Source organism: Coprinopsis cinerea, assembly GCF_000182895.1.
Source record: "Coprinopsis cinerea okayama7#130 chromosome 9 map unlocalized cont3.9, whole genome shotgun sequence".
In the NCBI taxonomy this organism is placed as follows: Eukaryota; Fungi; Basidiomycota; class Agaricomycetes; order Agaricales; family Psathyrellaceae; genus Coprinopsis; species Coprinopsis cinerea.
In genome coordinates this window covers 1,481,253-1,508,997 of record NW_003307536.1, presented here as the reverse complement: position 1 = coordinate 1,508,997, position 27,745 = coordinate 1,481,253, and the positions used below count along the sequence as shown (strand labels likewise).

General features: G+C 51.5%; 11 protein-coding genes across 11 annotated transcripts; 6 read left to right on the top strand and 5 right to left on the bottom strand.

Moving 5' to 3' along the window:
• Positions 1-1,408: 1,408 nt before the first annotated feature.
• CC1G_07677 (hypothetical protein) lies at positions 1,409-3,250 on the bottom strand (the record flags this gene model as incomplete). The annotated part of the gene is made up of 8 exons (XM_001832365.2): positions 1,409-1,672; positions 1,738-1,879; positions 1,930-2,194; positions 2,246-2,386; positions 2,442-2,558; positions 2,611-2,923; positions 3,004-3,063; positions 3,110-3,250. 8 exons carry the CDS (start codon positions 3,248-3,250, stop codon positions 1,409-1,411), a joined length of 1,443 nt encoding a protein of 480 aa, XP_001832417.2.
• Positions 3,251-3,716: 466 nt separating this feature from the next.
• Positions 3,717-4,086, top strand: CC1G_07676 (hypothetical protein; the record flags this gene model as incomplete). The annotated part of the gene is made up of 2 exons (XM_001832364.2): positions 3,717-3,763; positions 3,822-4,086. The coding sequence occupies 2 exons, from the start codon at positions 3,717-3,719 to the stop codon at positions 4,084-4,086; spliced, it is 312 nt and encodes a 103-aa protein (XP_001832416.2).
• A 2,137-nt stretch (positions 4,087-6,223) lies between these two features.
• CC1G_07675 (hypothetical protein) lies at positions 6,224-6,400 on the top strand (the record flags this gene model as incomplete). Its single annotated transcript, XM_001832363.2, has 1 exon — positions 6,224-6,400. One exon carries the CDS (start codon positions 6,224-6,226, stop codon positions 6,398-6,400), a length of 177 nt encoding a protein of 58 aa, XP_001832415.2.
• Positions 6,401-6,778: 378 nt separating this feature from the next.
• On the bottom strand, positions 6,779-9,924 carry CC1G_07674 (hypothetical protein; the record flags this gene model as incomplete). Its single annotated transcript, XM_001832362.2, has 13 exons — positions 6,779-7,196; positions 7,250-7,341; positions 7,397-7,591; positions 7,646-7,890; positions 7,943-7,963; positions 8,024-8,065; positions 8,138-8,200; positions 8,257-8,345; positions 8,402-8,426; positions 8,489-8,768; positions 8,822-8,894; positions 8,946-8,999; positions 9,053-9,924. 13 exons carry the CDS (start codon positions 9,922-9,924, stop codon positions 6,779-6,781), a joined length of 2,469 nt encoding a protein of 822 aa, XP_001832414.2.
• Positions 9,925-10,523: 599 nt separating this feature from the next.
• Positions 10,524-11,384, bottom strand: CC1G_07673 (hypothetical protein; the record flags this gene model as incomplete). Its single annotated transcript, XM_001832361.2, has 6 exons — positions 10,524-10,871; positions 10,930-10,982; positions 11,033-11,113; positions 11,167-11,199; positions 11,255-11,282; positions 11,343-11,384. 6 exons carry the CDS (start codon positions 11,382-11,384, stop codon positions 10,524-10,526), a joined length of 585 nt encoding a protein of 194 aa, XP_001832413.2.
• Positions 11,385-13,676: 2,292 nt separating this feature from the next.
• CC1G_07672 (carotenoid ester lipase) lies at positions 13,677-15,985 on the top strand (the record flags this gene model as incomplete). The annotated part of the gene is made up of 12 exons (XM_001832360.2): positions 13,677-13,849; positions 13,903-14,093; positions 14,151-14,215; positions 14,268-14,280; positions 14,337-14,364; positions 14,416-14,490; positions 14,549-14,622; positions 14,686-14,755; positions 14,811-15,078; positions 15,133-15,344; positions 15,397-15,644; positions 15,705-15,985. 12 exons carry the CDS (start codon positions 13,677-13,679, stop codon positions 15,983-15,985), a joined length of 1,698 nt encoding a protein of 565 aa, XP_001832412.2.
• Positions 15,986-16,374: 389 nt separating this feature from the next.
• CC1G_07671 (hypothetical protein) lies at positions 16,375-17,483 on the bottom strand. Its single transcript, XM_001832359.2, has 4 exons — positions 17,348-17,483; positions 17,076-17,277; positions 16,739-17,020; positions 16,375-16,686 (listed from the first exon to the last, which is right to left on the bottom strand). The coding sequence occupies exons 1-4, from the start codon at positions 17,467-17,469 to the stop codon at positions 16,468-16,470; spliced, it is 825 nt and encodes a 274-aa protein (XP_001832411.1). The 5' UTR covers positions 17,470-17,483; the 3' UTR covers positions 16,375-16,467.
• A 691-nt stretch (positions 17,484-18,174) lies between these two features.
• On the bottom strand, positions 18,175-20,391 carry CC1G_07670 (hypothetical protein; the record flags this gene model as incomplete). Its single annotated transcript, XM_001832358.2, has 3 exons — positions 18,175-18,504; positions 18,566-19,697; positions 19,751-20,391. The coding sequence occupies 3 exons, from the start codon at positions 20,389-20,391 to the stop codon at positions 18,175-18,177; spliced, it is 2,103 nt and encodes a 700-aa protein (XP_001832410.2).
• A 772-nt stretch (positions 20,392-21,163) lies between these two features.
• CC1G_07669 (diphenol oxidase-A2) lies at positions 21,164-22,907 on the top strand. The gene is made up of 4 exons (XM_002910507.1): positions 21,164-21,452; positions 21,500-21,818; positions 21,870-22,659; positions 22,713-22,907. Exons 1-4 carry the CDS (start codon positions 21,200-21,202, stop codon positions 22,851-22,853), a joined length of 1,503 nt encoding a protein of 500 aa, XP_002910553.1. The 5' UTR covers positions 21,164-21,199; the 3' UTR covers positions 22,854-22,907.
• Positions 22,908-23,056: 149 nt separating this feature from the next.
• On the top strand, positions 23,057-23,872 carry CC1G_07668 (hypothetical protein; the record flags this gene model as incomplete). Its single annotated transcript, XM_002910506.1, has 2 exons — positions 23,057-23,491; positions 23,564-23,872. The coding sequence occupies 2 exons, from the start codon at positions 23,057-23,059 to the stop codon at positions 23,870-23,872; spliced, it is 744 nt and encodes a 247-aa protein (XP_002910552.1).
• Positions 23,873-24,989: 1,117 nt separating this feature from the next.
• Positions 24,990-27,244, top strand: CC1G_07667 (hypothetical protein; the record flags this gene model as incomplete). Its single annotated transcript, XM_001832355.1, has 7 exons — positions 24,990-25,738; positions 25,793-25,870; positions 25,924-26,004; positions 26,059-26,139; positions 26,193-26,306; positions 26,359-26,502; positions 26,554-27,244. 7 exons carry the CDS (start codon positions 24,990-24,992, stop codon positions 27,242-27,244), a joined length of 1,938 nt encoding a protein of 645 aa, XP_001832407.1.
• Positions 27,245-27,745: the final 501 nt, after the last annotated feature.

Here is a 27,745-nt window from a genome sequence, read left to right as displayed (position 1 = left end):
TCTGCTGTTGGAAGCATCCAGGTTGAGAAGAACGGCTGAAACAGGCTAGGATCGTGGAGGTTGGAACCAACCCGTGGGGATCATGGGAGTCTTGGGAATCACGAGTTCTGCCTATGCATTTTACTCTGTTTGTGCAATATAGAGCCTCCCAAGTTCTGAATATGAGAGCCACTATCTGCAATTGAGGTCAATCCTGATACCTTGAACAGCCTTTCATTCCCGAATGACTGAGAAATCTGGCCAGGCTGCCTTCAGGGCAACTGTTCATCGTATACGGGCTTCCTAAATGGCTGCGATACCTTAATATACCCTCAACTGGAAAATCTGTGATAGGCAGCGATACAAAAGCCTCCATTAGTAGTCTTAGATGAAGGGTAGTGAAGGGTTCCTGTTAAATTGCTTCCATGGAATGTCTCGTCTGGTCGTCTCATCAATTTCCTGTGATAGATGGTTTTGATCCCTGGGGACCGTCCTCCAGTCGTCCTCGCTGAACATACCATCCGAGACTCCAGGCTCATAAAGAAGGATGATGGCAGTGACGCCGCTGACGGGACTCTGTGGATTGCTGCAACTATGTACGACTGCAGGCGAGAGGTGCGCCAGATGTTATCATAGCCATCCGCAAGCCCCGGCACGCGCCTCTGGTACCCTGGAGCGGATTAGCCAATCTGTCCGAAAAAACGGAACGACTGTTGTTCACCATAGTCCATTCAGTCTCGACATATCTGTGAGGACTTGCATCGGTATTCTCCACCCTGCAACAGGTCAATTACAATTTCGTTGTATAGGAAAGGTTACAATAAGCTTCAGTAAATAGTGTAAATGACATTGCACTACCTATGCCGTATGTTTTCGTACGTACTCTGCGCTATCGTTAGCTTTTCGACGCGCATATCGAAATCAGAGAGCCTAGTCAGGACATGACGCACCGAAATTTCTCAACTCAGCTGTGTCCACTCACCTACAAGCGTCTTCCACCGATGCCGCCTGGTAAGCGCCCACTGGACACAGCCACCCTGCGTGGCGCTCCGTTGAATCCTGAGGGCTGAGAACTGATGACTGACGAGCTATTGGTCGGGCGTCAACTATGAAGAAGACAAGTGCGGGTATGGGATCAATTGCGTGATATCGATACTGGCAGAACTAGTACTGTTACATATCGTGGGTTTTTGCTGCATGGCGAGATCCACTTCTCCAGTTATGATTATCCAAAAGAAGCACTACACCAACGGCTCGAAGCGCCCTTGCATCCGCAACGCAGATGCATGGAGCTGTGTGGCTTGTTAGGAGCGCTGCCCTCGCGTGTCCAGAAGTCAATACTAGCGTGCTGGGGCAGGTACCGTGGGCTTCGTCAACGTGAAAGAACTGAGGAGAAAAGTCGCTGCAGGCTGTGCTCCTCGCTAAGTGCTTAGACGGGCGGAAGAGAGTTCTCGGGAGCTTTTGTTGGAGAAAACATCGAGATGCGGCGGAAGCGGCGAGCGAGCTTGAACGTAACGAAAGCAATGATGGAGATGGAGATGGAGCTGGCAATGTAAAGCGGCTCGGTGAAGGTGAAAACTTGGGCAAACATCAAGACAAGACCCCAAAGATTGAACGCTTGGGGGAGTCCGAACAGCAGGGCAGTGCCCTGGTACCCGAACCTGGGCATTCGGTGCTTGGACAAGAAATTATACTGCGGAACCAGTCATCAGTATCACAAAGGCGCCGTAATGCGATGCGGAACCTCCAAAAACTCACAGCATTGGTAGCGGTGCCTTCTTCCTCATCTTCCAGATAGTGTATCAAGAAACCGGAAACAAGTAGGCTGAAACCAAGGCAGCTTCCAGAAATAATTGCCAAAGTGCGGGAGATTGGGAGATAAAAGCAGAATATGTGCAAGCTAGTGATTTCATCAGAATGGAAACGAAGAGGACGTCCGACTTGACTTACAACAATAGACCCAAGGACATCGCGAATACTCGCTTCCATTTATTGACGGATTGGGACATGAACTTCCGCCAGTCAGCTTCATAGACATAGCTGTCGGTAAAGATCGCGCCCAATCGGGAATAAAAGAAGTCTGAAGATCTCAGAGAAAGGGTAGAGACGATGGGCTGTGTCCAAGAAATTTCCCGGTCGTCAGTCGCCATGATTGCGCAAGTGCGACCCAGCCGGGGTTGCTCTTGCCCATAGTGGGTCCAGTACCGGTTAGTTGCTACGGACATGCGTTAGCAGGCTGGTGTAGTACCAGTGCCAATACACTCACTGATCACCGAGCTCAAGCGAGCGACAAGGCTGATGATGTTGCCATCGTAGAGGTGGTCACGGCAGGGGATTAGCAGCTTCAAGAAGCGTCTGCACTCCTTGATGTCGTACGGGAACGTAGACGAATTGGAGGTGAGGTGATCTAGGGTGGCGTTCAATGATATGAGGGGCAGATAGAGGAAGAGAGTTAGACGAACCTCCACAACCGTGGGTTAAGTGACTGATGGTTTCCTCAATGATATTCGAGTTGAACTTGATGGGATGCATGGAGAAGTACTCGAGGTGCACCCAGTATTGTTCCTCAAGTTGGAGCTCTGGATAACGGTCAGAACAGCTCATGTGTCTTTGACGCCGCCGGCCACTCACTGAGGTGGGAGTCGGAGACTACAGGAAGCAAGCCGACTTCCGAAGTTTCAAAGGATTCCAGCCAAAAGATGGCTCGAGCGGCGTGGTCAGCGAAATAATAGTTGCAGTCTTCGCCTTCCATCTGGACATAGAGTTCCATGCTATCATCCAGAGTGAAAGCCTTGTCTTCCACCATTTTCTCAACGCGTGTGATCCATGGCAGGAGTTTGTCGACCACCGATTGGTCATACAAGTACGAGTCGGTGACGACGCGAAGCTGCGCATTGCGACAAAAGTAGGTCTTGCCCTCGGGGTGTGTGTACGCCGACCAATGCTCGGGTAGGTATTGAGGGCTGAGTGAGAATGACTGGTTCAAATCGGACTATGTGGTTTCGTTGATCGACCGGCACTTACACTGGTGTTCTTGCTGTCATATAAAGCCCTGGTTCGATCGTGGCATGGGATCGTTGTACACTGCGATAACTATGTAAGTCGATGGCTGTATTCAAAGCCGCTATACTTGCCGTTTACCGACGTCGTATCGTCCAGAGTGAACAGGGATGATAGCATAGAGGCTTCCCGAGGGAAGCTCGCCCTGAGCATTCCCGTCCTTGGGTTCAGGGAGGGCCAAAGTGGTCACAGCGTGGGTGGTAGAGTCCATTGAAGCGGATGGGGCGAGGGAATACTAGTGAGGAGACAGGTGAAAGGCCTGCGGCACTTAAAAGGTACGGAGGTGTACCTGTGCTCGAGATTGAACTGCCACAGCTCAATGTCATATAAGGGTAAACTGGTTACGGGACCCCGGGTGGACAGCTTTGGGACAGCCTCGGAGGACAAGTATTAGGGTCCGTGGGAAATACAGGTCCACAGCTCTGCAAGTTTGTGGACAACTTGAGGACTGACTATAGTCCTCATCGCCGTAGCAGCGGTCGGCTCTAGAATCGGGGGTGCTCACAATCCGTCATAACAACATGGAAGACCAAAAGACAATACGCGGATGCTGACATGGTCAACGGAAAGGTCTGAATCTACCATTGACCGAATGAGGCTGCTCCAGTCACGTTGATGCCAGTATGTATTTCCTAAAACATCTTCGATGACCGATTGCTATCTCTTCGCAGCCTACCATGGCAGAGGAGGACTCACACACAGCCGTTAAAGCTGTTGACAACAGGTATGCCGCACAATAAATTAGTCTCGATCAGCTTCTCTGACGAGGATCCCTGCTGTAGCGAGCATTCTTCTATATCGAGTGAGCATCCTTCCAAAGGCGACGATGAAGCGATCGTAGAAGCGGGAGATAACCCAGACTCCGTGGAATCTGACTCTGTCGAAGAGACACTGGCTTCCAAAGAGCAAAAGCCATACCCTCCCTCGTCGCAACAACAACACCAGCAGGCGGCCCATGGCGACGAGGACTCGAAGGAAGAAAACTTGGAAGAGGGGGAACCAGACTACGGAGACCTGGAAGAATTTCCTGCCGATCCCGGTTTGTGAGTTATGACCGATAAGACCTCGCCTGTAGAACCGCTCACTCAACAACCCCTTTAGAGGGCGACCAAGAGGTCCACCAACAAAACCTGTCGGTGCTGGTCATAGGCCAACTAGGCCTATTCGGTGATCCTAATCAGTATTACTACGTGATACAAATATCTCACACCCTTGACCCGAGCCTCTTGTACATAGCATGAATTCACCTTTTCAAAACTTAGTCAATTCAAGTATGTCCATTCTTACCAGACCTTCCGACGCCAGCGGCCGTTCCTTGAAATGCCTATTTCAAGCCAGACCGGTGCATCCGAGTCCAGCGCTTAGTAGGGTACAGCTTAGTACCTCTTCATTATAGATTCTCGTTCGACGGACAACTCTGAGACTGTGATCCCTCTCAGGCGATCGCCTAATCTTTCAAAACACCTTGGCGCAACATGATAGAGGAAAACATCGAGAAAGATGGCGAGACGAAAATACGAGGAATGGATGCGATAGGGCAAGGGCTTGCAAGTCATGTTGGATTAGGGCAAAGCGAGGACCACTGCAAAGTTAGCTGACATCCTTTACGGGGGTTACACAGGTCTAGACCGATATAGAAAGACTCCTGAGATAACTCCTTGTTATAACGCCTTCGAAATGGTCTCCACTACCATGGAAGCTTGTTCCATACAATGCGATAGCCGCGCATCGCCCATTATATGCGAATCGACGAAGCCTCGCTCACTGCTATCTCATAGCTTTGCCCTCCCGTCCGGTGGTTAACTGGTATCTCACACCGCTCTTGACGGAGTTCTGCACCTGCTGTACCCTCAACCGCTATCTGTGGTACTTGACTAGCTTGACTTCTTTCCTTCCCCTGTCAATCTACCTTGACGTTCATTTGCCGTAATTCAATACCCCACCCACGGCATTTCGACGGATGCACCCATTTCAAGATCTCACATGCTTGCACATGTGATGTCTCGAGACGCCCTTCCTTCCTTCTGCGACGCCCTTTCTCCCACTCCGGGCGCCTATAGGTGTATTTCGATAACATGAGTGACATTCCCATTCTCTTCATGGTCTAGGTAAGCGCATGTACTCCAAATACCAACATACATCGCACCCACAGGGTTAAGATTCGAGCGCTTATAGCACGCCGATATGTACTCGAGCTGACTTGAGCTTCCTTCCCCCCGGTTTCATTCGCGACCACCCACACCTTGACACTCTTTCCGGCCTGTATCAGTACCCTACCCTTTGAGATGTCGTTTATGAACTCAAAGGATTCGTCTTCCAAAAAATCTACTTCACATATCGTAGCAACCACTCTCCGGTGAGCGTCAATGTCACCATCATTATCATCCATCCAGGTTGGAACAATCTACCGGGATCGGGGGAATATGGAAGTGGCCACTACTTCTGGTCCTGTACTAGGATTCAATCCTACCGTTGTTCATAAAGGATGTATACGACCATTCCTTCCGGATGGATTGTGATCATACCGTATACATCAAACCCAAGTATCCCCTGAAGGTTCGAAGCTTGAACAGCACTTCACCATTTTCGTGTCAGTCGAAAATGTGTACCTGTCGCTGATGATAGATTTTCCTTCAGATTTGCAGAGTCATATGGTTTAACCCCAGACAGTAAAAGCGATAGTGTGAAGCAAACAATCGACACTGCAGAAAAGTGAGTCAAAATTTTTTAGGGAATCTTACATCATGGATCCATCCGCACTTCCGGCTGCATCCTGGGGGCCCAATCATCGCCTCGTCCGCCCACTGGGACATTCCATCTCCAGACTCTCTGCGGAGATACCAGGATGTATGATCCAAGTCTCGATTTAAGAATATTCTTTTACTGTGCTTTCATCATTACCCAACTGCATACTGACGAGATGTTGACCACTTCTACCGTCCCTTGGCAACGAAATCTCCACTTCTTCGGATGCTTGGCTTGGCTTGACTGGCGATGCTGGTAGAACCCGGGCTCACCCCCCTCCTCCCAAGTAAGTAAACCAACCCACATGGCCCTTAGTCTCCGTGCTGTAAATGATAATCGGTGCCCATCGCCGATGTACAGCCTACCACTCCGTAGCAGTGTCCCGCCGTGGACGCTTAATGGAACGTGCCGGGGATATATGGTCTCTCTCGTTGCGATCATGAATCTGACCGTCATCCCCGACAGGATCGTTCCGAAGGGCGACACCAAGGCCACGGCAGCGGGAGGCAGCGGCTCTGAGAAGAAGGGCGGTACCAAGGGGCCCAAAGGGTCGACCAAGGCAACCAGGACTGAAGAGGACCCCAATGGCGTGCCCGATGCTCCGATCAAGCAATGAGCCCTTCAAGCTCTTCTGGCCCTGGATCATCCAAAGGCATTGCTGGTGACCAGACCGCAATCATTCATATCCGTGCACCCTCGCCAAATCCCGCGAGACGTAACGCGTAAATGTTGTACCCATAGTAGTTACGCTGCAACAAGAGCGGAATTTACTTTGTTCGCCGAAGCTGTGCGGTTTTAAATGAAAGCAGATTCACAGCACCCGGAACTACTATCCTAAAGATACAGGTAAGTTGATAGAGCACAGAATAGTACAGGTGTGGGTGCAAGGTATATATAGCAAATGGTATACAGATAGCTCGATGTAGTTGTAAGTCTTAACTGTCGAACGCTCAGTTGCGATCAGGGCACAGCTCGTTCATGCCATACGGGACTCTTATACAACAGTCTTCTCGGAATGATAAGACGGGCGTCTCGAGTTCCAAAACAGAAGCGGAGACCAGCTCCATTTCCATTTCCCGGCTTCCTGTTCTCTGCCTCCTGCCACATGGGCGTCGATCGTCAAAGGGCTTGCATTATTGCCATCCGGTATGGTTTCAATCGACTCGTGTGAGCGTCTTCCAAGAGCGCCAGCAATCACATCCACCACGGAAGGCTCTTTGCTGGGACAGAGCTCTTGGGTTTCGACCTCATACGGTCCAGTGTCACTCGGGGGGTGGCCAGCCCAGCCCATCCAGACGCACCAGATGACCATGCCCGTAAAAAGCACCCAGGCGATACCCATAATTGTTCGGGTGGCCGCGTTCGTCAAATCGAAGCAGTTCCAGGCAAATGCGGCCAGGAAGGAGAACATCCTGCAGACATATGAATGGAGGATGAAGGTGACGGAAGGCATTGGAAGACTCACCCCCACAGGAGTAAAGCATAGGGCAAACTGTACAGGATGGCAAGCGTTTCGAGACCGAGGGTGGGATGAGACCGTTGCTTGAGGAAATTACTCTGCGCCGAGATGAACCCTGTCCTCGTCAATTTATGAGCGTGGAAATTGACGTACAACTTCATCAGCGGTGCTATGGGCCCTCGTTCTATGCTGCCGGACGAGTAAAAGGCCGATGATGATGGACCCAATACTTGCGACGATTGACAGATAGCAGCCAACTTGCACAGGACTTCGGTACGGCGTGTCCGTGTCCGTGTCGATACTTTCGATGGCAAGAAAAGCGACATTGGCGTTGAGTAAAACAGTTGCCTGTCAAGGATCACATCAGTGAAAAAGAAACCACGTCTCCAGAAAAGTACCAACGTATAGAATGAACTCCTGCCATTCATCGTTCAATTTTTTGATACTCTGGACCCAGACGGCGTTGTGCATAATCTCGTCCACCCACATTTTCTCCAAGTTGTACAGGTGGACATCCGGAGCTGAGAATAGCGGCGGTGAAAGCAGCTTGATTAACCATGTGCGTTTGGATTTCGGGCCATACACAGACAAATCGCGGTAGACTCGTCGTTGGGGGAGGCCGTGCCAGTGGTAGAATCTTTGCTGGACTAGGTGACAAAGGTGAAACGAGAGATCCGTGAACAGACGCCACGAGCATACCAAACACCTGCATGATGCGGCCTGTAACGATACAAAGGCTACTCAGAGCGAGTCAGAGACAGCTGGAAAGAAAGGACGTACTGATCAACTCGGCAACACCAACAGTATATTCTCCATCCGCCTCTGGAAATAAGATCATAAGTTGAGCCTTCAAGCGCACAGCGATATACTGACTTCTTATATTATTTGACAGACCAAGCAGTCGGTATAGCTCGTCCAGCTCATAGGGGCTGGTCGCGTACATCGATGACGTAACATCTGAAGAGATAGGATTAGCTCGCTCTAGAAGTGCTGCACAGTCGGGAAATACCCACCCCCAATATAATGGAGAATGTAGTCTCTCATTTCATGGGCTGCTTGTCGTATTCCCGTCATGGTAGAAGGGAATAACATGCAATGATACCTGTAAAAGAATCCAGAATCAACCCCGCCCACAGAGCATGAATACCGCGAACCCACCAATACTCTTCCTCAAACAAGTAACCTGTCACGACCCACATCAAAGGTTAACAACATCGCTGGTGTAGCAGATAAAGGGATACTTACGGACTTGCCTGCGAGAGGTTACCCCCGGAACATCTGCCCATTTGAGAAAATTTTCTGCATGCCAGTCATCAAAGAAAAAGATAATCCTCCTGTCATGATCAGCGAAGTAGTAGTCAGTGACCAGGCCCTTCTCCTTGTCTTCAGTCAAGTCCAACGCCAAAGTGTAATTCGTAGGCATGGTAATGCGGCGGTCTCGAATAAACTCGTCGAACACAGCCAAATCTTCCATGATTTGTTTGTAGTAGGTGTGGTTGTATAGGTTAGCTTCCGTGACCGCGTGCTGAAAAGACAGTTCAGTAAACTAGCCTCCCCTGAAGCGTTGTACGTCCCGACCTTTTCTGCATTGTAGAAGTAAAGGACGCCTTCGTGATGCACTACAGATGTCCACCCCGGCGGGTCCTCATGACTAAAGTCTGTTAGCTTCGAAAGGCAAGTAACCTGTGTCAAAAAGACGTACTCTGCAAATTCCTGCTCCATTGGGGGAATGGTCATTTTGGTCTGGACCTTCTTCCTATATCGCACTGCGGTAAACAATCAGAGCTCCCGAAGAGATGCAGAACATACGCTATGTGATGCGTCCAATATCTGGAGAAGACCGAAGGGGGATTCGGATAGATGCGTGGGTTGAACAGCCCACGCTGTCGGTGTTCGTCCAGATGATCGTATTCGCGCCTGCCCATTTCGCTGGGTAGATCACCGGTAGCCCTAGACCCTGCAGGAGACGTTGTGGTCCTCGTATCCCTTTTACCAAAGTCTATGACATTGATATAGTGGTGGCCAGCATTACTTGACCCTAGGTCCGGCGACGACATGCTGTAGCCACGCCTGGGCGATCGAGGGTTCCTGGACAGAGGCGAAGTGGAATAGTGCGGCGACTGCAATGTAAACGTGTACCCTCCATCGTCCTCTGCTTCATCTGACTGCGTTCTGGTTATAGAAGGGTTTAGACTGGGTGCAGCGCTGAAGTGATGAGTGGACCGGGAGGCGTTGGAGATGGCGAGACTATGTGTTTGTCGTGATCGTCGAGCGAGATGGAGAGATGACCGAGACTTGTCGTCGTGAATGTAAGGGTGAGGGTGTAGGGAACACGATATCGAGGAATCCAGGGTTATTATCTGCTGAGTTGGTTCTCTAGTACCAGGTTCTGACGCTGGTGTCATTGCAAGAGTTTTCATTTCGAGGTCGTCATCTGCCGATTTCGTGCTGGATTCGTTACGGGTTTCGTTGAATGTGGCATCATATTCAGGAGGTGTTCTCGTGGTCGGGTCGTCGTTACCTGATTTCTTCCGGCCAGTTTGAAATCTTCTATAGTGAAATGACCAAATCAAGCCAAGGAGTCGTAAAACTTTCGTGAAGGGTGGCGTGATGATTCCCTTGCTCTTGAGCAAGAGCGACCGGACGATGGAAAGGAGCTGCCGAAGCAGAGAGCTGCCCATTTCCGGGCGTCGTCCCTGTACAGAGGTGCTGGAGCGAAGGAAAGCTTGTTTGCGCGCATTCGCAGACCGACAAGAAACCTGACGCTTGTGGTGTGGGACCTGGTTTGATCGAAGTTCGGTGTTTTTCACACCCGCGCCTACTCGTAACTCAACAGTGGCGTAATCCCGCTCACGCTAACCTTGGGGAGCATACCATCTCATTGTGACCCTGGCGAGACGCAGACTTTGACAAGACTGTCCCTCCCCCTCGCAATTCCGGACAATAGCTGAAAGCATTTGACGGGCATCCAGGAGATCTGAGGCTCACAAAAAAATATGGCGATCAACCGCGAAGTTGGAAGAAGGAATTTCAAAGGAGAGAGCAAAGGCGCGGGTATCCCACTGTAAACAGCCGTCCATTAAATTGTTCATTAGTTTCCTGATGTAGAGAAGCTGAGAGAAGTCTACCAAGAGTCCAGGAACTCGTGGGATGATGGTCTTGGAAACCGGAGAGTCGGGGCGTTTGTTGGGGGACATGAAGCGTCGGCCTCAAGATGACTGTCATTATCCGGGTGTTGCGGCACAGTTCAAGAAAATCCATGGAACGCTGACCGCTGAGTTCATCCGCCTCTGCTTCTAAATTTGGGAGTCCAAGATTGTGTCTCCACAGGAGCGTCCGCTGCCGCCCATGGATTGTCTGGGTCCGTAGTTTTCGAGGGCTGTGGTTTGGATGACGCAGTGTTTTGGGACTCGGCCTTCCCTGTTTCCGTTTTCTCAAACGCACTAGCCAGTACTGGAGGCTCACCCTCCACCTCAGTTTGGCCACGGCCTTGCTGTATTCTGAGTGCCTCGGCATGGCCCTCAGCTTGTAATCGTCGCCGTTGTTCAGCTTCTTCTCTATCCTTTGCTTCAATCAGCGACGCGTTGTATTTGACGCGTATTTGCCGCTGTAAGTCGGCTTCAAGTTCCTATTCGCCGGTCAATAATTTGGGGAGATAAGGGTGGAAGAAGCCAGTGGAAGTTCACCTCAATTGTAGGCGGATTAGGCCGGGTATGAGACAGCCAAGCCGACCATTGAACTAGGCAAGTGTAAGAGGCGTTTTGAAGATTTCGACCGACATCCACGCACTTGGTAGCCGTTTCGTTCCACCAATATAATCCCACATATCCTCCTCTCGGCGATACACTACTGTCCGTTTGGGACGAGAGCCTGTGTTGGGCCATGTCAATCGCGAGAAAATGATCAAAAGAGGGTGCTTATACCTGCAGATATTGGGCTTTCATAAAACTTGTTACCTAAACGATAACGGTCAGATTCAAAGCTAGCTGGAACGGTATGAAAGCAACTCACCCTCAAGGTCTCGACCCACATATCGTCTCTACGAACGCGATTTGAGTCAGCCAATCCTCACAAGACTAGTAGGATATTCTCGACGTACTGGGTTCCTGAGTGCCGTGAAGATTCTGGAGAGAAAACTCATTGTTGAGTGCAACGTCGTATGCAGCGGAAGCCAGAACAAATCCGGAGCGTCATCGAAAACAAGGTGAACGGAAATTGCCGACGTGGCTGTGTCGCGGGTTGGTCGGGCGACGCCCCGTACTTAAGCGCTAAACGCAGCACTGACGCGCAACCGTGCTGCTCGATGTTACGAGAGGGTGTACACGGAATGAGAAATCACAGATATCTAGAGACAAGCATATGTGAAGGCTGAAAAGGATCAAAATCTAAAAGAAGTCTGACTAGTCGGGCGAGACCACTGCCATTGGCAGAAGGCTGGTGATAGAAATCGGTTCTCAGTCGCAGAGAGTATTTCAATCTCGAGGGAAACTTGTCAGCTCTCCCTGCACTTTTTTCGAAGTGTTGGGCGCCGACACGTTGGGAAACGAGCGCTTAAACCGGTGCGGTGTTTCCCCACACTTCCCACGCCCGACCATACCCCAAAATTGAGGGACGTGGCTTTCTTGGTCTTTCCACCATGTCCTACATCCATTTCACCTCGCCTTTGACTGGGGACCTGCATTATGAACTCGAAATGCGCGATTCAGAATACAAGGCAAGTTATCGAATCTCGCAAGTTGACGTTGTCCAATTGACTCCAATCAGAGATTTTATTTAATTCGTAGATCCCAGTCAGAGGTGTGTACAATGCACGAAGATCTTCAGTCCTCTTCAACTGATTTCCCCCATGGCGATTATATGCAATGACCAATGTTGATTTATCATTATCAAACCGCCGTCTCCCTGCACGCATTGGTTCCACCGTCGCTTCTCTCGGCTCCGAACGTATCGAGTGTCGGACTCAAGGCACCGTGAACGCTCCCTTTATTCACGGGCAACGCTCTGACTATGTATGGTGGTCAGGGTTGACTGACCTCTTAGCAACAACTTTGAAGGTTAATTTCCAATGGGTCCCTGACCTTCCCTGTTCGCATGGATGTGCGGGGTTCTTGCAGGAAACATCACTTGGTCCGAACGTATCGAGTGTCGGACTCAAGGCACCGTGAACGCTCCCTTTATTCACGGGCAACGCTCTGACTATGTATGGTGGTCAGGGTTGACTGACCTCTTAGCAACAACTTTGAAGGTTAATTTCCAATGGGTCCCTGACCTTCCCTGTTCGCATGGATGTGCGGGGTTCTTGCAGGAAACATCACTTGGTCCGATCTGTCTTTCCAACAACTCACCATCCATTGTGGAGGTGACGGTAAAGTGGTACGATGTCCCTGTGGTCAGGCGTCTCCTCTGACCATCACCAATATGCTGAACTGCATCCATTTCACGGCCGCCTTGACTGACCGCATCCAGTTCGTCAACGTCTACACCGCGGATAGCTCTATTGGCAGATCTTGGTTCAGCAATGACTACGTCAATCGAAGCCTATTAACCCGCTCATGAGAATCAAATGGGACCTCGCCTCTCTCGTTGGAGGGTCACGACTCCGCTATGTTCAGCAGATCGATTGTATCGGTAATCTAAGGTGAACTGTGTACGCCTAAACAATGCAGCCTAAGGTACCGTATAGGCTCCTTCGGCCCCTTCAGGTTGTGACGGTCTTCCTCTTCGTCCGCATGTTTCACTTTTTGGGCCTTTTCCCGCCTCGCGGCTCCGAAAGCGCGACCTCCGGGAGTAATGGGGTGTCGTTATCGCCCTCAGGGCCCATGGCCACTGGTCACTTCCGAGCCCCCAGGCCTCAACTTCGACCTCTCAACATTCAGCGCTGTTGCCCTTCAGGTTTTGCGCCATGTACAGCCTGTTGCCCTAATTGTAGATACTACTCATTGTCCGCGTCAGCCACGGCCCTCTTCGTCGCCAACCCGGAGCTAACTCGTCGATGGCGTAAGTACCACACGGTCGCTTGTGGTCATCGTCCTCTCCTGCGGCCTTCTTGGCTCTTTTTGGCCGCTTTTTGTCCAGGGTTCGAAAACTCATGCCATCAAACGCGGGGAAATTATCCCCGAATAGAGGGAAACCGTTCCTAAAATGGCTTCCCCTCCCGACTTTTGCAAAAATCCAGAGTCTGGGGGTTCTTCTCTCGCCTTCTTTCCCCTTCCCTCTCTGACAGGCTCTGACAGATTACCCCGCAGGTACAGAGCTCGTGACCATTCCCACAGCCAAGGGTCCATGCTTGCTCAATTCTCTCGGACTCGGATACTCCAAGCACCTTGGAAAACCGTTCCATGAAGGCGAGAGGGCCGCCGACGAGGACGACTATAAAAGCGAGGGGAAGATGAACGTGGAAAGTTTAACTCCCCTTCCTTCCCCCGGTTAGAGGATGTTTTCTTCATTGTTGGCCAGCTTGGTTCTTGTGCACGCAGCGATCGCTGCTGCTGTGCCGTTGGAATCTCGCTCCAACAGTGTATCGGTCACGCTCGGCGGCGGTACCTTCGTCGGCGAACAGAAAGACGGCCTTCAGAAGTTTTTGGGTATTCCCTTTGCTCAACCTCCGTAAGTCATTTCGTCTTCTTGTCTTCAACGACAGTCCCGACCCTTTCTGGTAGTGTTGGCAATCTACGGTTCCGCCTACCGCAACCAATCACCTCGTATAATGGCACCTATGACGCTAGGAAGTATGGCCCCTCATGCCCTCAGCAGTCCATTTCCTTGCCTCTGGTGAACGGTTTGGTCGGTGAAGTGACCGATTGGATGATCGGCACCATCTTCGGTCAGGTTTTCCCTGATGCAGAAGACTGTAAGGATTTCATTTCTTCGACTACTTGCTGGGATCTTGGTTAACAACTGTGGAAAGGCCTTACCGTCAATGTGGTAAAACCTGCATCAGCTAATGCCAATTCTAAGTTACCTGTGGTTGTTGTAAGTTGCGGTATCGAATACTGGTATCTACCAACGCTAACATTCCTTCCAGTGGATTTTTGGAGGTACATGTCCCATCTTTATTTCATACCGTCAGTGAATTAACCCGAGATACTTTAAGGTGGCTTCCAGCTCGGAAGTACTTCCATGTGAGTCACTCAGGGTATAGAGCGCAGCACTTGATCTGACCTTCCAACTAGGTACGATGGTGGAATGATCGTCAAGCGTGCTGTGGACCAACGCCAACCCGTCATTTTCGTGAGCATGAACTATCGGTACGTCTTCTCTCGAGTCTTTCTCGGCAGTTGACGCCAACGGAACTTCTCCTCTCAGTCTATCCGGTTTCGGTTTCATGGCTAGCAAGGAAATTCGCGATGCGGGTGTTGGAAATATCGGTTTGCATGACCGTAAGTCGCGTTTACTTTTGCTTCTTTTCATCGATAAGCTCACCATGTACCCCACCACTGTAGAAAGAGAGGCCCTTCGATGGATTAAGAAGCATATCTCCGCCTTCGGAGGTGACCCCGACAAAGTTACCATGTGGGTGCAACTTGATTCCCCGCATTCCTTCTCGATTATTGACTTCCTGATGCAGTTGGGGTGAATCCGCTGGTGCCATCTCCGTCGCGCTTCAAATGACTGCGTATGATGGCAACCACGAGGGTCTCTTCCGCGGTGGCTTCATGCAGTCCGGTGCACCCATCCCCGTTGGCCCTCTCGAAAACGGCCAAGTCTACTACGATGACGTCGTTCGGGAGACTGGATGTGCTGGATCCTCGGATACTCTCGAATGCTTGAGGGGTGTTCCCTACAACAGGCTCAAGGCTGCCATTAACAAGTCACCTTCAATCTTCGATTACCAGGTGAGGATCCCTATCTCGACTTACCGTTGTATGGAATCTGACCACTGTCTGCAGTCGCTTCGCCTTGCCTGGCTTCCTCGCACTGACGGCGTGTTCCTCACCGATGATCCCCTCAAGTTGGTACAGCAAGGAAAGGTCGCCCGTGTTCCTTTCGTCAACGGTATGTATGCATCCTGCCATCCCATGTTCCCTTTGGACCCATCGGAAACGTTAGGCAATTGCGACGATGAGGGTACCTTGTTCTCCCTGGCCACTCTGAATGTAACGTGCGTGTCCTCTATTCCTCGGTCACCCTCCTCCGACTCACCCCGCCCTCAGCACCGATGCGGGCTTCAAGAATTGGGTCAAGAACGTTTTCCTGAGGATTCCAGACGAGCAAGTCGAGAGGATCGCCCAGCTCTACCCTTCTACTCCCTCCGCTGGGTCTCCATTCGGCACTGGAAACAGGAACGCCTTGACACCCCAGTTCAAGCGATTCGCTGCCTTCCAGGGTGATGGTGTTTTCCAGGCTCCTCGCCGCTGGTTCTTGCAGCACACTGCCCACAGACAAGACGTCTGGACCTACGGTGCGTTCTATTTCCATTCTCCCTCGCTTCAGCGCCCCCAACTCACATCATCCTCTTCAGTTCACAAGCGACTCAAGGGTCTCCCTGTTCTCGGCGCTGCTCACGCTACCGACCTTCTCAACAGCTTCTTCCTCGACGGTGACATGAACGAACACCTTGTCCGTTTCGCTACTACGCTCAACCCCAGCGGTCGTTTCCACTGGCCGAAGTACGATACGAAGAACAAGCACATGCTCAGCTACAATGACGGTATCTTCAACCCTCTGTCGCTGACCAAGGACAACTACAGGGAGGAGGCCATGCAGTACCTGATCGATGTTACGCTGGAGAATCCTGTTTAACGAGTCTCTCTGAGGCCTGATGATTCAAAACTTATGAGGGGGATATGATCATGACTTTATGTGGTTATGAGATTCATGTTGTTGACGATAACGATTTATGTATCTTCTTGGAGTGACGAGGTGTCTCGTTTACTCTGCATACCCACGTGTTGAAGGGGTTGTATTTATAGGGTTATAAAGAACAAAAACATTTTCATTTTCATCCAATTTCCCGCCTCGTAACAGCTGAAATCCAACCCCTCTCCGGAAGCCTGGATGTCCACTTGCCCTCGACTCGCTGTCCGCCGTAAGTGTTGCAATTTAAATAGTCTGCCCCGGTTGGATCCTGGCGCTATCTCAGCTTGGAGGTGAGAGGACCAGAACACAGAATAAGCACGAAATCCTGTCGACGATTATGTATTCCCTTGCAAGCATAAATAAAGTACAAGGAATGGGGTGCGAGCTGACATTCGTTTTCATGTAAGGAATGAATCGCCTCAGCATCACTTTGACCCTGTTCTCTGGCCGCTTATGTTGGAGAGGGCTTGCTTTCCGGTGAGGAGGGTAGGGATAGCCAGGATAGCGCCGTAGAGAAGGACTTGACCGAGCTTGAGCTTCACCCAGTACCAGAAGAGCAAGACCTCAAGAGCGCCAAGGCTGAGAACGAAGGGAAGGATGGTGGGGGAGAGAAGCCGTGAAGGGGCGGGTGCGACTTGCGACCACTGAAACGATAAATCAGTACTTGATTGCAGGACCGAATGAGACTCGACTCACCAGGCCCATGAGAACAGCCCACGGTGCCAGTGCAATTCCAGCAAACACCAAAGAGACAAACTTGGGAGGAAGTTTCTGCTCTGGTCGGAAAGTGTGGAATAGTTCAGGGCGGGGATGGAAGGTGACTTCGTCTGGGTGAACGGGAGGTGGTTGCGAACGCGGGAGTTGGAGGTCGAAAAGCTGGGTGGAGATTGGGTCGTAGTCCGGTGAGCCAATAATCAAAGAAACCTGGAGAGGCGCGTCTCCAGTTGGTGGGAGGTACAGAGGAGGCTTTTGGAGGTTCTGTTGTGGGCAAGCCATTAAACAAGCTGATTGTAGGAGGCTGAATTAGACATACCACTTCGAACTTGGCTTTTCCACTGGGCTGCACTTTAACGGGTTGGATGCCCTCCTCACCCGTCGTTTCATCGAAGAAACGAATAAAAGTCTGGTGAGGTTGAACACCTTTTCCTGCCTCATCCACGACTTGGAACGTCAATTTGAGGATATCCCGCCCCTCGAGTTTGACCGGTTTCTCAATCTTCTTTCCAACTGAAAATCTGTACACCGTCAGGGCCAAAGCTCAGGCTCATATTCCAGAATGCGAGCGAATATCGAAGGAGAACTTACGGTTCGGCGCGTAGCTGAGTGCCAATATTGTCTGCAACGACAAGTTTTGGCGATTTCAGAGTCAGAGACGAGGCTGCTGCCTGGGCAGCTACAGCCAATAGTGAAAGACCGAGGAACCGCATCCTGGTCACTGTCGACGACGGTGAGTAAAGAGGTTTGGGAACGATACTCTGCGTTCGCCGCGCTCCAGCGCATGCCGACGTGTTAGATCCCGTGACCTCAAGATAACCCGGCATCACCGCGCCGATACGCCGTCAACCATTTTGAAAAACCAATAAAAAAGGAATAACAAATTTAATATGACTGGAAATATGGCCTTAGAGGACCCAAAGGCTACCTGTGCCTTTGTAAATCTTGAGTATGGAAATTTGGCGGTCTTGGGGTCGATGTGGATCGGGGTAACGGGTCCATTCAGTCCCCAGTCTCTACGATCGCACTGACTATTTGGGCGATCAATTGGATAAATCAGGACGCGTTACAGGTCTCTTTCATTCTACCACCATCGCCTTCAACCTGAAAAGTGAATCAACGCCGAATCATACGCCCACGCAAAGAGGTCTAACCACTGCGTGGAGTTCTGAACGCGACGAACGATGCCCCATTCAAGATCGACTTCCAAGGATGAAAGGCAACACGACGCGTTGTTTTTTTCCTTTGACGAGGAGCTGATGAAGTACAAACGAGAAGTTAAGTTACAAGATTAAAGAGGCACAGAAAGCAAAGAATAAGAAACGTAAGTCTACACGTCATTTTGGAATACAAAGGCCTTTCGACTGCCCTCCTACACGCCTTTCACTATTTAACCACCCAGCCACGACCACAGGAATTTATCGAGTGTAGAAGTAACTGAAGACCATCCCGTACCATAACCCGGCCTTTATGATCTGCTTCGTGCGGGGCGCGAGCGCGATATCGATATGCCTCATGCTGGGGAGCCATCGTTGCCTTTGTTTCTTCTCCTCGAACACCTCGGCTTCCTCTTTCCCATCGATGCTCGACTCTGTCTCTGTCGACGGGGCCTCAACGGGCTCGCATCGGCGTCTGATGACTCTCAACCTCTCCTCGTCATCTTCTTCATCGGGTACTGTTTCCAAAGGTCGCTTCAAAGGACTCCTGGCGCGCTTTTTGGCTTTGGCATTACAAGGCTGCTCACTCAACTGTCAAAGGAAATGTGGTCAGTTCATGTTCATATCAGACAAAGGAGAATATAAGACTTACCCTTAACTGAAGCAGTCTGTCCATATCCCAGTTAATGATTCTTTTGGGCTTGATCGGCTCCTCCCAAGTCAGCCTTTGAACACGCGCCTCTGCCTCCTTCCTCAACTTGATCTGCCTCTGGCGCTCTCTGTGCGTGGGCTGAGGGCGGATCCGAGGTTCCTTGTACCGTCTCCAGCCTTGGGTAGCGGACCTGCGCCATTGCAAACCGGGTGCCTTCTTTTCTCGGGATGCCATGGTCGCCAATGAAGGTCGAGACTGGTCGCCTATAGTGGGTGCTGCGACTGGTAATCCCGGGATAGCGTTTGCTTCGATGGGGTTTGCAATGTCCGGTAGTCGGAACGGCTGGAAAGCGACCTGGGGAAGGTACGTCGATTCTAGGAGTGCGGGGGAAGGGTTATAAATGAGGCTGGACTGAACGCTTTGAACTGGAAAGTGTCTCATAGCGGCCAAAGCGGCGCCTGGGATGGCAGCATTGCAATTGTTGGGAGGCTGGCAATCCTCTTCAGGCTTTTGCTCTTGCTCTACCACAGTATCGGGGGATGCTGAGGAAGTAGGCAGCATCAGAGGTACATGGAGAGCATTGGAGGCGAAGGATGGGAAGGGGATGAATGACGTTTGATGGCTACCCCTCCATTGCTCGCCACGGACCTTCACGGCGGATTCGACCAATGTACTGGCCGTCTCGACCGGTTGGGTGTTGGGAATGCCGTTCATGGTTGTATCTGTTGTAAGGGTTCGAGGCGAAATGGGAGTGAGCGAAACCACGCGCATTTCAACCTCCGTCTGTTGCTCGGGTCGGCCTACTGGAGACCGGCGGTCGTGTGAGATCGTCGCGACGGTTCTGGTTATCGCGATCGGCCTAGTAGGTGTCGTGAACGTATGCGGCCTGGCAGCGGGTGGAGGCGAAGTCGCGCCCATCTCAAAATCAGGCTCCTGGTTGGTGGTTGGTTCTTGGACGGTCGATTCCAACACAGGCGAACGCCGCATCTCAACGGTCTTCGTTCTCATGAACCCTCGGGGTGGTGTAATGAAGGCATCGCGTTTAGCCCTCTGTGCTTCAAGGGCTGCCTTCAAAGTACGGCTGGCTGGCGTGTCTTCTTCGTCGTGGAAGGTCGTCGTTGTCCCTTTCCCTCTGCAACTAAGTCAGTAATGCATCTATGTAAAGAAAAAATACCAACTACTTACTTGCCACTAGACATGGAACTCGGCGCCTGAGGCCAGCCTTGCTTTACCTCTCCCGGCCCTACTGGGGTATTTTGCATTGTCTCCTCGTAGGCGGCGAGTCCTCCATCCTCGCTCTCGCTCTCAGTGTCTTCGTCGTCTTCGTGGTCCTTCATCGTAACCTCTGAGTTGTTGGTACTGCGCTTCTTCCTCTGTCGGGTAGGCAGTGGCAGAATGACCTTCGCCGGTGGCTGTCGCGGAGCAGGCCTCGGTTTCGACCCCAGCCCTTGCAGATATCGGTCGAAGGGGTCGCCTGCGCGCTCCGGGGTGGCCGGGTCGTCGATTTCCTTCTTGGAACTCGCGCTGTAATTGCGAGCCACGTCTAGAAGGAGCTTATCCGCGTCGTCCAGAAGCTGCTGCTGGCGCTGCGCGGTCGACGCGCTCGCCGCTGATTGAGAAGGTTGACTGGGACCTTGAGTCCATGAGTTGTAGGAGTTCCTGAAGTCTGGTTTCGACGAGCTAGCGAAATTGTCGCTATTTTGTCGCTGAATTACAGGGGTATTAAACATTAGCTGGGACGAAGGCGTCGTGCGCCTTTGCATGTAAGACTTGATTGGGGTAGAGTCAGGTGGGGTGTTCTCGTCGCGAGCGGGGCTCCAGGACATCGTTGCCGTAGGTTGATCAAAAATACGTCGAAAATAGGGTTGGTCCTAGCAACAATGCGCGCGGGCTATAGAAGTGGGTGGATGAAAGCAAGGTTCTGTGGATAGCCTGGCTGGGGTGAGCGGCGACAAGGGAGAGATTTCGGGAGAGCGTCGCGTTCGTAGTTCAAATTGTGAAAGAGGGCGGACAGAAGGACATTCGAGGGGACTTCTGCTTTTGTATACTCCGCCGGACTGTGGCTTTGACATCTGTGGCAGTAATCGAAAGAAAGGAATACAGGCCTTTGTGTTGCTTTGTGGCGTCGCTTGCCACTCGTGAAAGGGGCCGGGCTTCCATTTTGGGACTGTTAAGCGCCAAGAGTCCAAGCGTAAGGTCAAAGCGGCTTTGGATAGAGGAATGGTATTCACTCGATAGCAGTAGATCTTTGAGCTGTTAGTGTCTCAATACAAAGCGATGGACATGCATCTGCGGTAGGTAATTGGCTATACAATCAAAATCTCGTAAATACACGGATCCAGCGGCTATTGGCAGGGTGTATACTTGAAAGTATACCGGGACTTTTCTGGCTGTGTTAATCTATACAGAAACAGTGCTTCAGTCGTCCTCATTTCCCAGCCTTGTAGGTATCTGGCTTGACGAACGCTGTGAGCTGTGTATTGAGCGCTTGTGCTACCAGTGCGTCGGATAGGGGCATCTCGGTGGCAGTAGAACTGTGGGAAACTGAGCTCATTGAACGCGACGCGTCACCTTGAGTTCGCCATCATCGCCGTCGTTCTTCACGCTTGACGATAAACCACCACTGCCGCCACCATGACCGACGTCGAAATGAAACCCGCCGATGACAAGAAGAAAGAGGAGACCAAGAAGGAAGAGAAGAAAGAGGAACCCAAACCACAACTAACACCACTCGCAGAGATCAAGGCGAATGCAGCCCTATTGGAAAGAGCAGTGTCTTCCTTTGAACCACGATTCACCCATCGAGTTCTGCGGACGTTGACTGCATTGCGAAAACGTATTGACTTTACGGTGCTGAGGAATGCGGTTGAGGAAATCTATACCAAAGGTGCGATTTCCCAATTTGATTAGTGACTGTTCTGACATTCTGTGTAGATAGTCCAGTAAAGAAGGAGCTGCTTGGATGGATTCCAGCCGAGACGCCCCCAACCGGGGACATGGAGATTGACTCTTCAGCTAAAAAGACGCCGACAGCTGAGCCTGTTCCAGAGGTGGAGATCTACCTCCGCCTCCTCATCCTCCACCATCTCTTGACAGCCAAAGAGAACTACCCCAAAGCTCTGGAGCTTGCAAACCAAACGGTAGAGAAGATGCAGTCACTTAATCGTAGGAGTATGGACGCTATCGCCGCCAAGGTGTGGTTCGCAGTCCAACGTGCCTATGAACTGGGTGCAGAATTGGCCGATGCTCGACCGTATGTCCTCGCCAGATATGTGATTTCATCGCAACTAAAGCCTCGATTTAGACTTTTCCTCGCAGCTCAACGTACCACAGCTCTGAGGCACGACGACGAGGCGCAGGCCTCACTCATTAACTGCATCCTTCGAAGCTACATTCAATACAACCTCTACGACCAAGCCGACAAGCTCGTCTCGAAGACAACCTTCCCTGCCTCCGCAAGTAACGCCCAGTTCGCTCGTTACCACTACTACCTTGGCCGCATCAAAGCCGTTCAATTGAACTACAGTGATGCCCACACCAACCTCCAACAGGCCATTCGTCGCGCCCCACCAGGAAAATTAGCACCTGGTTTCTACCAGGCAGTCCACAAATACTTTGTCGTGGTCGAATTGCTGATGGGCGATATCCCCGATCGTGCTCTGTTCCGACACCCCGTCCTCGAGAAAGCCCTCGGCGCCTACTTTGACATTGTCAAAGCTGTCCGAACCGGTTCCCTCTCCGAATTCCAAACCACCCTCTCCAAACACGCTGCCCAGTTCGAAGCCGACAGGACATACACTCTCATCGTCCGACTCCGCCAGAACGTCATCAAGACTGGTATTCGACGACTCTCACTGTCATACTCGCGGATATCCCTGCGCGACATCTGCGTCAAGCTCCACCTCGATTCTGAGGAGGACGCTGAGTATATTGTGGGCAAGGCGATTCGAGATGGTGTCATTGAGGGCAAGATCGTGCACGAGAAGGGCTGGATGGAGTGTGGTGTGCAGAAGAATAACTATGGACCAGAAGTTAGCGAGCTCTTCGGACGACGTATCGCCTTCTGCTTGAACCTGCATAACCAGAGTGTCAAGGTATGTATTTCTCAGTGTCCCATTGCTTCTGATGTTGACTGGCTCGTTTCCAGGCCATGCGATACCCACTTGATGCTCATAGAAAGGAGCTAGCCGCCGTTGAGAATGCTCGTGAAAGAGAGAAGGAGTTGGCCAAAGGCATCGCAGACGGGGATATTGACGAGGACGATTTCAACCCTGAGCCTGGATTCTAAGCACACTAATTATCCATGGAATCAATGCTCGAATCGATTCGTTTGCAGAGTGAATATGTTTCAGTTCGCAGTTTTCGTATGAGATGTCTTGAATTCCAGCGCACAGGTTCGTGCATTTGTCCATTGGTTCGCAGCTTTCTTTCAACCCTTTAAACTTCGACGGTGTCGACAACTCGTTGGCCTCCGTCGGGACAATCGAGTCCATGCCGACCAATTTCCCTGCCGAACTTCCTCCACCTCCAATCGGGCACCAGAGAACGAACCAGCCTAAGACCGGGCGTCCAAACCAAAATCAACAACGGCCGGTGGTCGAGTTTCATTTCAGCCTCGCTCGCATCATCCCCTCCCACATCCAATTCCCTGCACTCCAAGCGCTCCTCCTCTCTGCGATCACCCGCAGAGAAGATGATCCCGAACACCTCGAAGCGAACCTCGACAACGAAGAAATGGGTGGGATCTGCGCTCTCCTTCTGAATCGCTCATTTGGCTGCTCCGAAACATCCCAGGACTCCTCGCTGACGGGGTACACTACCCTCCCGCACCTCACGCCGTTCATCACGCAGGTCCTTTACACGACCGGGTTCACTAACATATGGGCTCTCGACGCGATTAGGGTGTTGAAGTTTATGAAGAGGAGGGTACCTTAGACTGCGGGGTACGGGTTGAGTGGACATTGACTGTTCCTCGCCGCGTTTATTCTGGTTGTGAAGGATAAAGAACTTGGAGGAGGAGAGGGGGTTCGGATCGCCGAGAGGCGCGATGGTGAATCCAAGATGAAAGTCGAGGGGGAAGAGGATGGGATGGACGGCAAGCGGGTCAAGGTGGAGGGTAAAGGAAAGGAGAAAAAGGCAAAACTTAAGGAGAGGGAGAAAGAGTCGGCGAAAGAGATGGAGAGAGATGATAAGGGCAAGTGCTCGGGAAAGGCTATGAAAGATTTGTGGTGGAGTGCGATTTCGGGTTTTACGTTGAAGGATGTCAGAGAGATGCAAGCGCAGTTGTTGTATCATCTTGTACAGTAGCTTGGTGGTCGCCTCATAAGGATGACGAGTCCCAGGGTGTCTTTATGTTTCCAAGTATCTGATTCCAGAAACCAGATAGTCGCTAGCAGTAGATGACGCTGAAGTTGAGAGAACGCTTTCAATGAATATTGAACTTGCTTTGATCCCCTTTCTCTATATGTAACTTGTTAAAATGCCTATTGAGAACCAGAGTCTATGAGAACCGCATTGTACTAAAACGATAACTTTCCTACATAGTTATCCTTGAGCCTAGTGTCAAAGAGTATGTGTATGGAGGCCGTGTTTTTGGATGTCGTTCCGTTAGGACTAGCGATCCCTTTGAAGGTTGTAAGTGAGCGCTCGCTTGCGATGTGGCATCGGAGAAACCACGGTACGTGATCTTGGCGTTTTCGGTCCAAGCATCCGGCGTCTCCATATGGGCAAGCCATCCTTTTCCAGGTAAACAGCCCCTATTTTTCGAGGTTCATGCTTCGAGTCCTCAACCGAGAGTCGCAGATTCGATGTAAAACCTTGCATTAGAGAGTTCTAAAGCTACATTGGGCAGAAGCAGAGAGTCGAATTTGAGAGGGAACAGAAACCTATATCGGAGTTACCACGGACCCGACCCATTGGCCCTTTGTGACGGAAACGGCCTCGAGGCTGCTGTGAAGGCTGCGCAGCGCCATTGAAACCCAAATGTGGAATGTACCCGACTGTCCGTCGGTGGTCGTGGGGACAGTGCCACTCCACAGCAAATCCCTGAGCGCTCTTGCGATGCGCTGATAGAAGGCAGCTGGACCCTAGATCCTACCGATAATCACTAAATGCGATCGATCACTTGGATTCTGGGTGATCCCGCCCATTGTGACCTATACTTGGGCAGAGGTCCCAAGTCTCCAACGCGACAACGTGACTCGCTCACAAAGGGAGCGCGCTCGTACACGAGGCTGCCACAGTTGCGAGGGTACAAAGCTCAGCATTCCACGGTGTCTATTGCGGTTTTTCATCTTGACCCTGAACCACTATCATCTCGTTCTCGTCTTGCTCGATCTTCCTTGCCTTTCGACCTCGACTTTCCAGTCCTCGTCTATTGCCTTTTAGCTTTCAACTACCAACACAACCACCAACGTTATCAACCATGTCGCCTCTCGCCCGCATGCAGTCCATCGTCTTCGCCTCCTCCGGGGCGTCCTCCAATGCCGTCGATAACAATGCCACCGCGTCCTCCAGCGGTGCCACCACATCGGTCCCCCCTTACTCGTCGTCCGACACCAATCCAGCCAAGTTCAACCAACAGGAACCTCGCAAGGGGTCCTTCCTCAACATGATGCGCCGCATTCCCCTTCCTGAGGAAAGGAAGACCATTCCTGCGCCTTCTGCGCGCATCATGGAGAGGCTCGCCCGGCTCAAAAAGGACGCGAAGAAAATGGTTACCGTGAAGCCTTTCAAGGTTTTCGCCAAACGACGCGCCGAAGGCCGCAAAATCGAGCGTCCTGTTGACCAGGACCTCAAAAACCTCCATCAGGCGCGCTCGAAGCGCCGGTTCCTCGTCACCACCCCGTCCAAGCATCTACGCAAATTGATCATCAAGCTCATGGAGGACCCGAAGTGGAATGCCGGAGAGTTGGCACAGGCCGACGTTGATAATATCCTCGACCGGAAGACTCAGCTGGATATCCAGCTGGTCCTCACCCACTTCCTCACCTACAGGAAGAACCCGCAGCTCAAAGGGAAGGCTTTGGGTCCCGAGCTGATGGGCCTCTATCAGCGCTTCTGTCGCGGGGAGGAGGTGAAAACGGTCGTTCCGGCCAGGAGGACTGTCGTGCCTCGCCCACCTCCCCAGCCTGCGGTTGTAGTTATCCCCGCGGCCCCAAAGGTTGCTCAGCAGTGAGTACTCAATCCTCATCGCTTTCCTGTGCAGCTTACTGATCCATCTCTTAGACCTGCAAATACCAACGGTGACGACACCGATGACGGGGGAGACACCGACACGGAGGAGAAGGCCGTGTCTGTTAAGAAGTAAGTGTCCGTTTCCTGCGCTGTTGATGCAATGTTCTGACCCATATCTGCAGAGATAAAGGCAAGGCTCGCGCCATCATCCAGCAAAACGGTGGCGACACCGAGCCTGAAGACAACGGTGCGGCTACCAAGATGTAAGTACCCGCCTTTTTACATTCCACTGTGCGATGTACTGACCATCGTTGTAGGGACAAAGAGAAAGGTCGCGCCGTTGAGCCAGCGGACGGTGGGGACACCGAGCCGGAAGACAACGCTCCGTCTGTTAAGATGTAAGTCTCACTTCCTACACCTCCTCGTGCGATGTACTGACCTATCGTTGCAGTGACAAGGGCAAAGGTCGCGCCATTGTTCAGGATGGTGGAGACACCGAACCTGAGGACGGCGGTGACACGGATAACGAAGACAAGGCCCCAAAGCCTGTCATCCAAATTAACAAGTGAGTAAATCTCCTCTTCGTTGGTTCATCATCGTTACTTACATTCTGACAGAGGAAAAGCCCCTATGGCATGGGGACAACGTGCCCAGACCATTGTCTGGGGTAATGCCAACGGGGGAGACACTGACCCCGAAGACGATGCCGACACCGAGGGTGATTATAATAGGCCCTCGAGCTCCAAGGTCAAGTTGAAGAGGTAAGTGGTCATGAAGTTTTATTCGAGCTGTTCCCTCAACAAATTATATAGGCGCAAGGCCCCAAAGCACCGCAAGCGCCCTCAAGTCCTTGCACCAGTACACGATGGCGATACCGACCACGAAGACGCGGCTCCCAGTCCGGTCGTCCGAACCGCCGTCCAGGCTGAGGCTGACCCTCCAATTCCCGATACGAGTCGCAACACCCCGCCTTCCTCCCAGTTGTCGCCCGAGGAAATGAACGCCCACCGGGAAATGTACCTTCGGAAGGTCGACAAACACCTGATGAAGGTGATGAAGGCGAGGAGGAAGAGGGCTTACGGAGACAAGGCGATGCCGACCATCGACGAGGAGGAGGGTCCCCACCCTCGAAAACCCGTGGCGAGAATGAGGGAAGCTTCAGTTTGCACCACTACCGTTTCGCCACAAAACATAACTACAACAGATACGGCCACCGAGGCCACTCCCCAGACCCAAGTGGTCGGGAACGACGCTCCAGCAGCAGTATCCGTTGCGATGCCTCGTGGCGAGCAACGTTTGGATGGCGAGCAGCCTGCTCCTGTCCAAGATAATGATGCGATGGAGGTTGATGACGCTTGCATTATGGCAGGCAGCAAGCGAAGGGCGGAGGACGAAGAGGGAGAGGAGGACGAAGAGGAGAAGAAGAGGATTGTGAGGCGTCGAGTTGGGAACGAGAAGTGGGTTCCCGGTGCTAAGTTCGAGAAGCCCAGGGAGAAGAACTGAAGGGCGAGTTGAATAAGTTGGGCTTTTATAGCCATACGTCGAGGAGAATAGTCAGGACTTTTATCGATTAGAAAAATTGCTTACAGTTTCATTTCTCCCTTCCCTTTTCTTTTTGATTTTGACCTCTGTTGGATTCGTCGCCTATGCCCATTGTTTCTTGTAATCTGTGATCTCTTGTATTTATCGAAAATCTATAGAAAAAGTTGACTCTGTCGCAAGCGTGATTCGAGAGATAACCGCAGCGCGTGAGCTCTACGGGATGGGCATCGTGGTGAGTGTGAGGAAAAGAAAAGAAATCACGGCGAAATCGAGGCTTTTATCTCGCGTTTATCGCGTTTTGATCGTATGCTTTCTGACTAACTAGATTATAGGCGAATAGGAGCAAGGGGATTCATGAGGGCGGCGGCAGACCCAAATACGCGCAAGTGGTGCAGGAATACGAGAGAGCAGATAGCTGCAGGCGTGTGGAAACTTCATTCATTCGTCGATTGAATTGTTCTA

Bases quoted from the DNA above. Each gene is read 5' to 3' on its own strand.
- CC1G_07671 (XM_001832359.2), bottom strand. From the start codon at position 17,469: ATGCGGTTCCTCGGTCTTTCACTATTGGCTGTAGCTGCCCAGGCAGCA. The intron at 17,278-17,347 runs GTAAGTTCTCCT...GACGGTGTACAG, and splicing joins ACTCAGCTACGCGCCGAACC to ATTTTCAGTTGGAAAGAAGA. The intron at 16,687-16,738 runs GTGAGTCGAGTC...TTATCGTTTCAG, and splicing joins GGGCTGTTCTCATGGGCCTG to TGGTCGCAAGTCGCACCCGC.
- CC1G_07669 (XM_002910507.1), top strand. From the start codon at position 21,200: ATGACCGACGTCGAAATGAAACCCGCCGATGACAAGAAGAAAGAGGAG. The intron at 21,453-21,499 runs GTGCGATTTCCC...CATTCTGTGTAG, and splicing joins TGAGGAAATCTATACCAAAG to ATAGTCCAGTAAAGAAGGAG. The intron at 21,819-21,869 runs GTATGTCCTCGC...GCCTCGATTTAG, and splicing joins GAATTGGCCGATGCTCGACC to ACTTTTCCTCGCAGCTCAAC.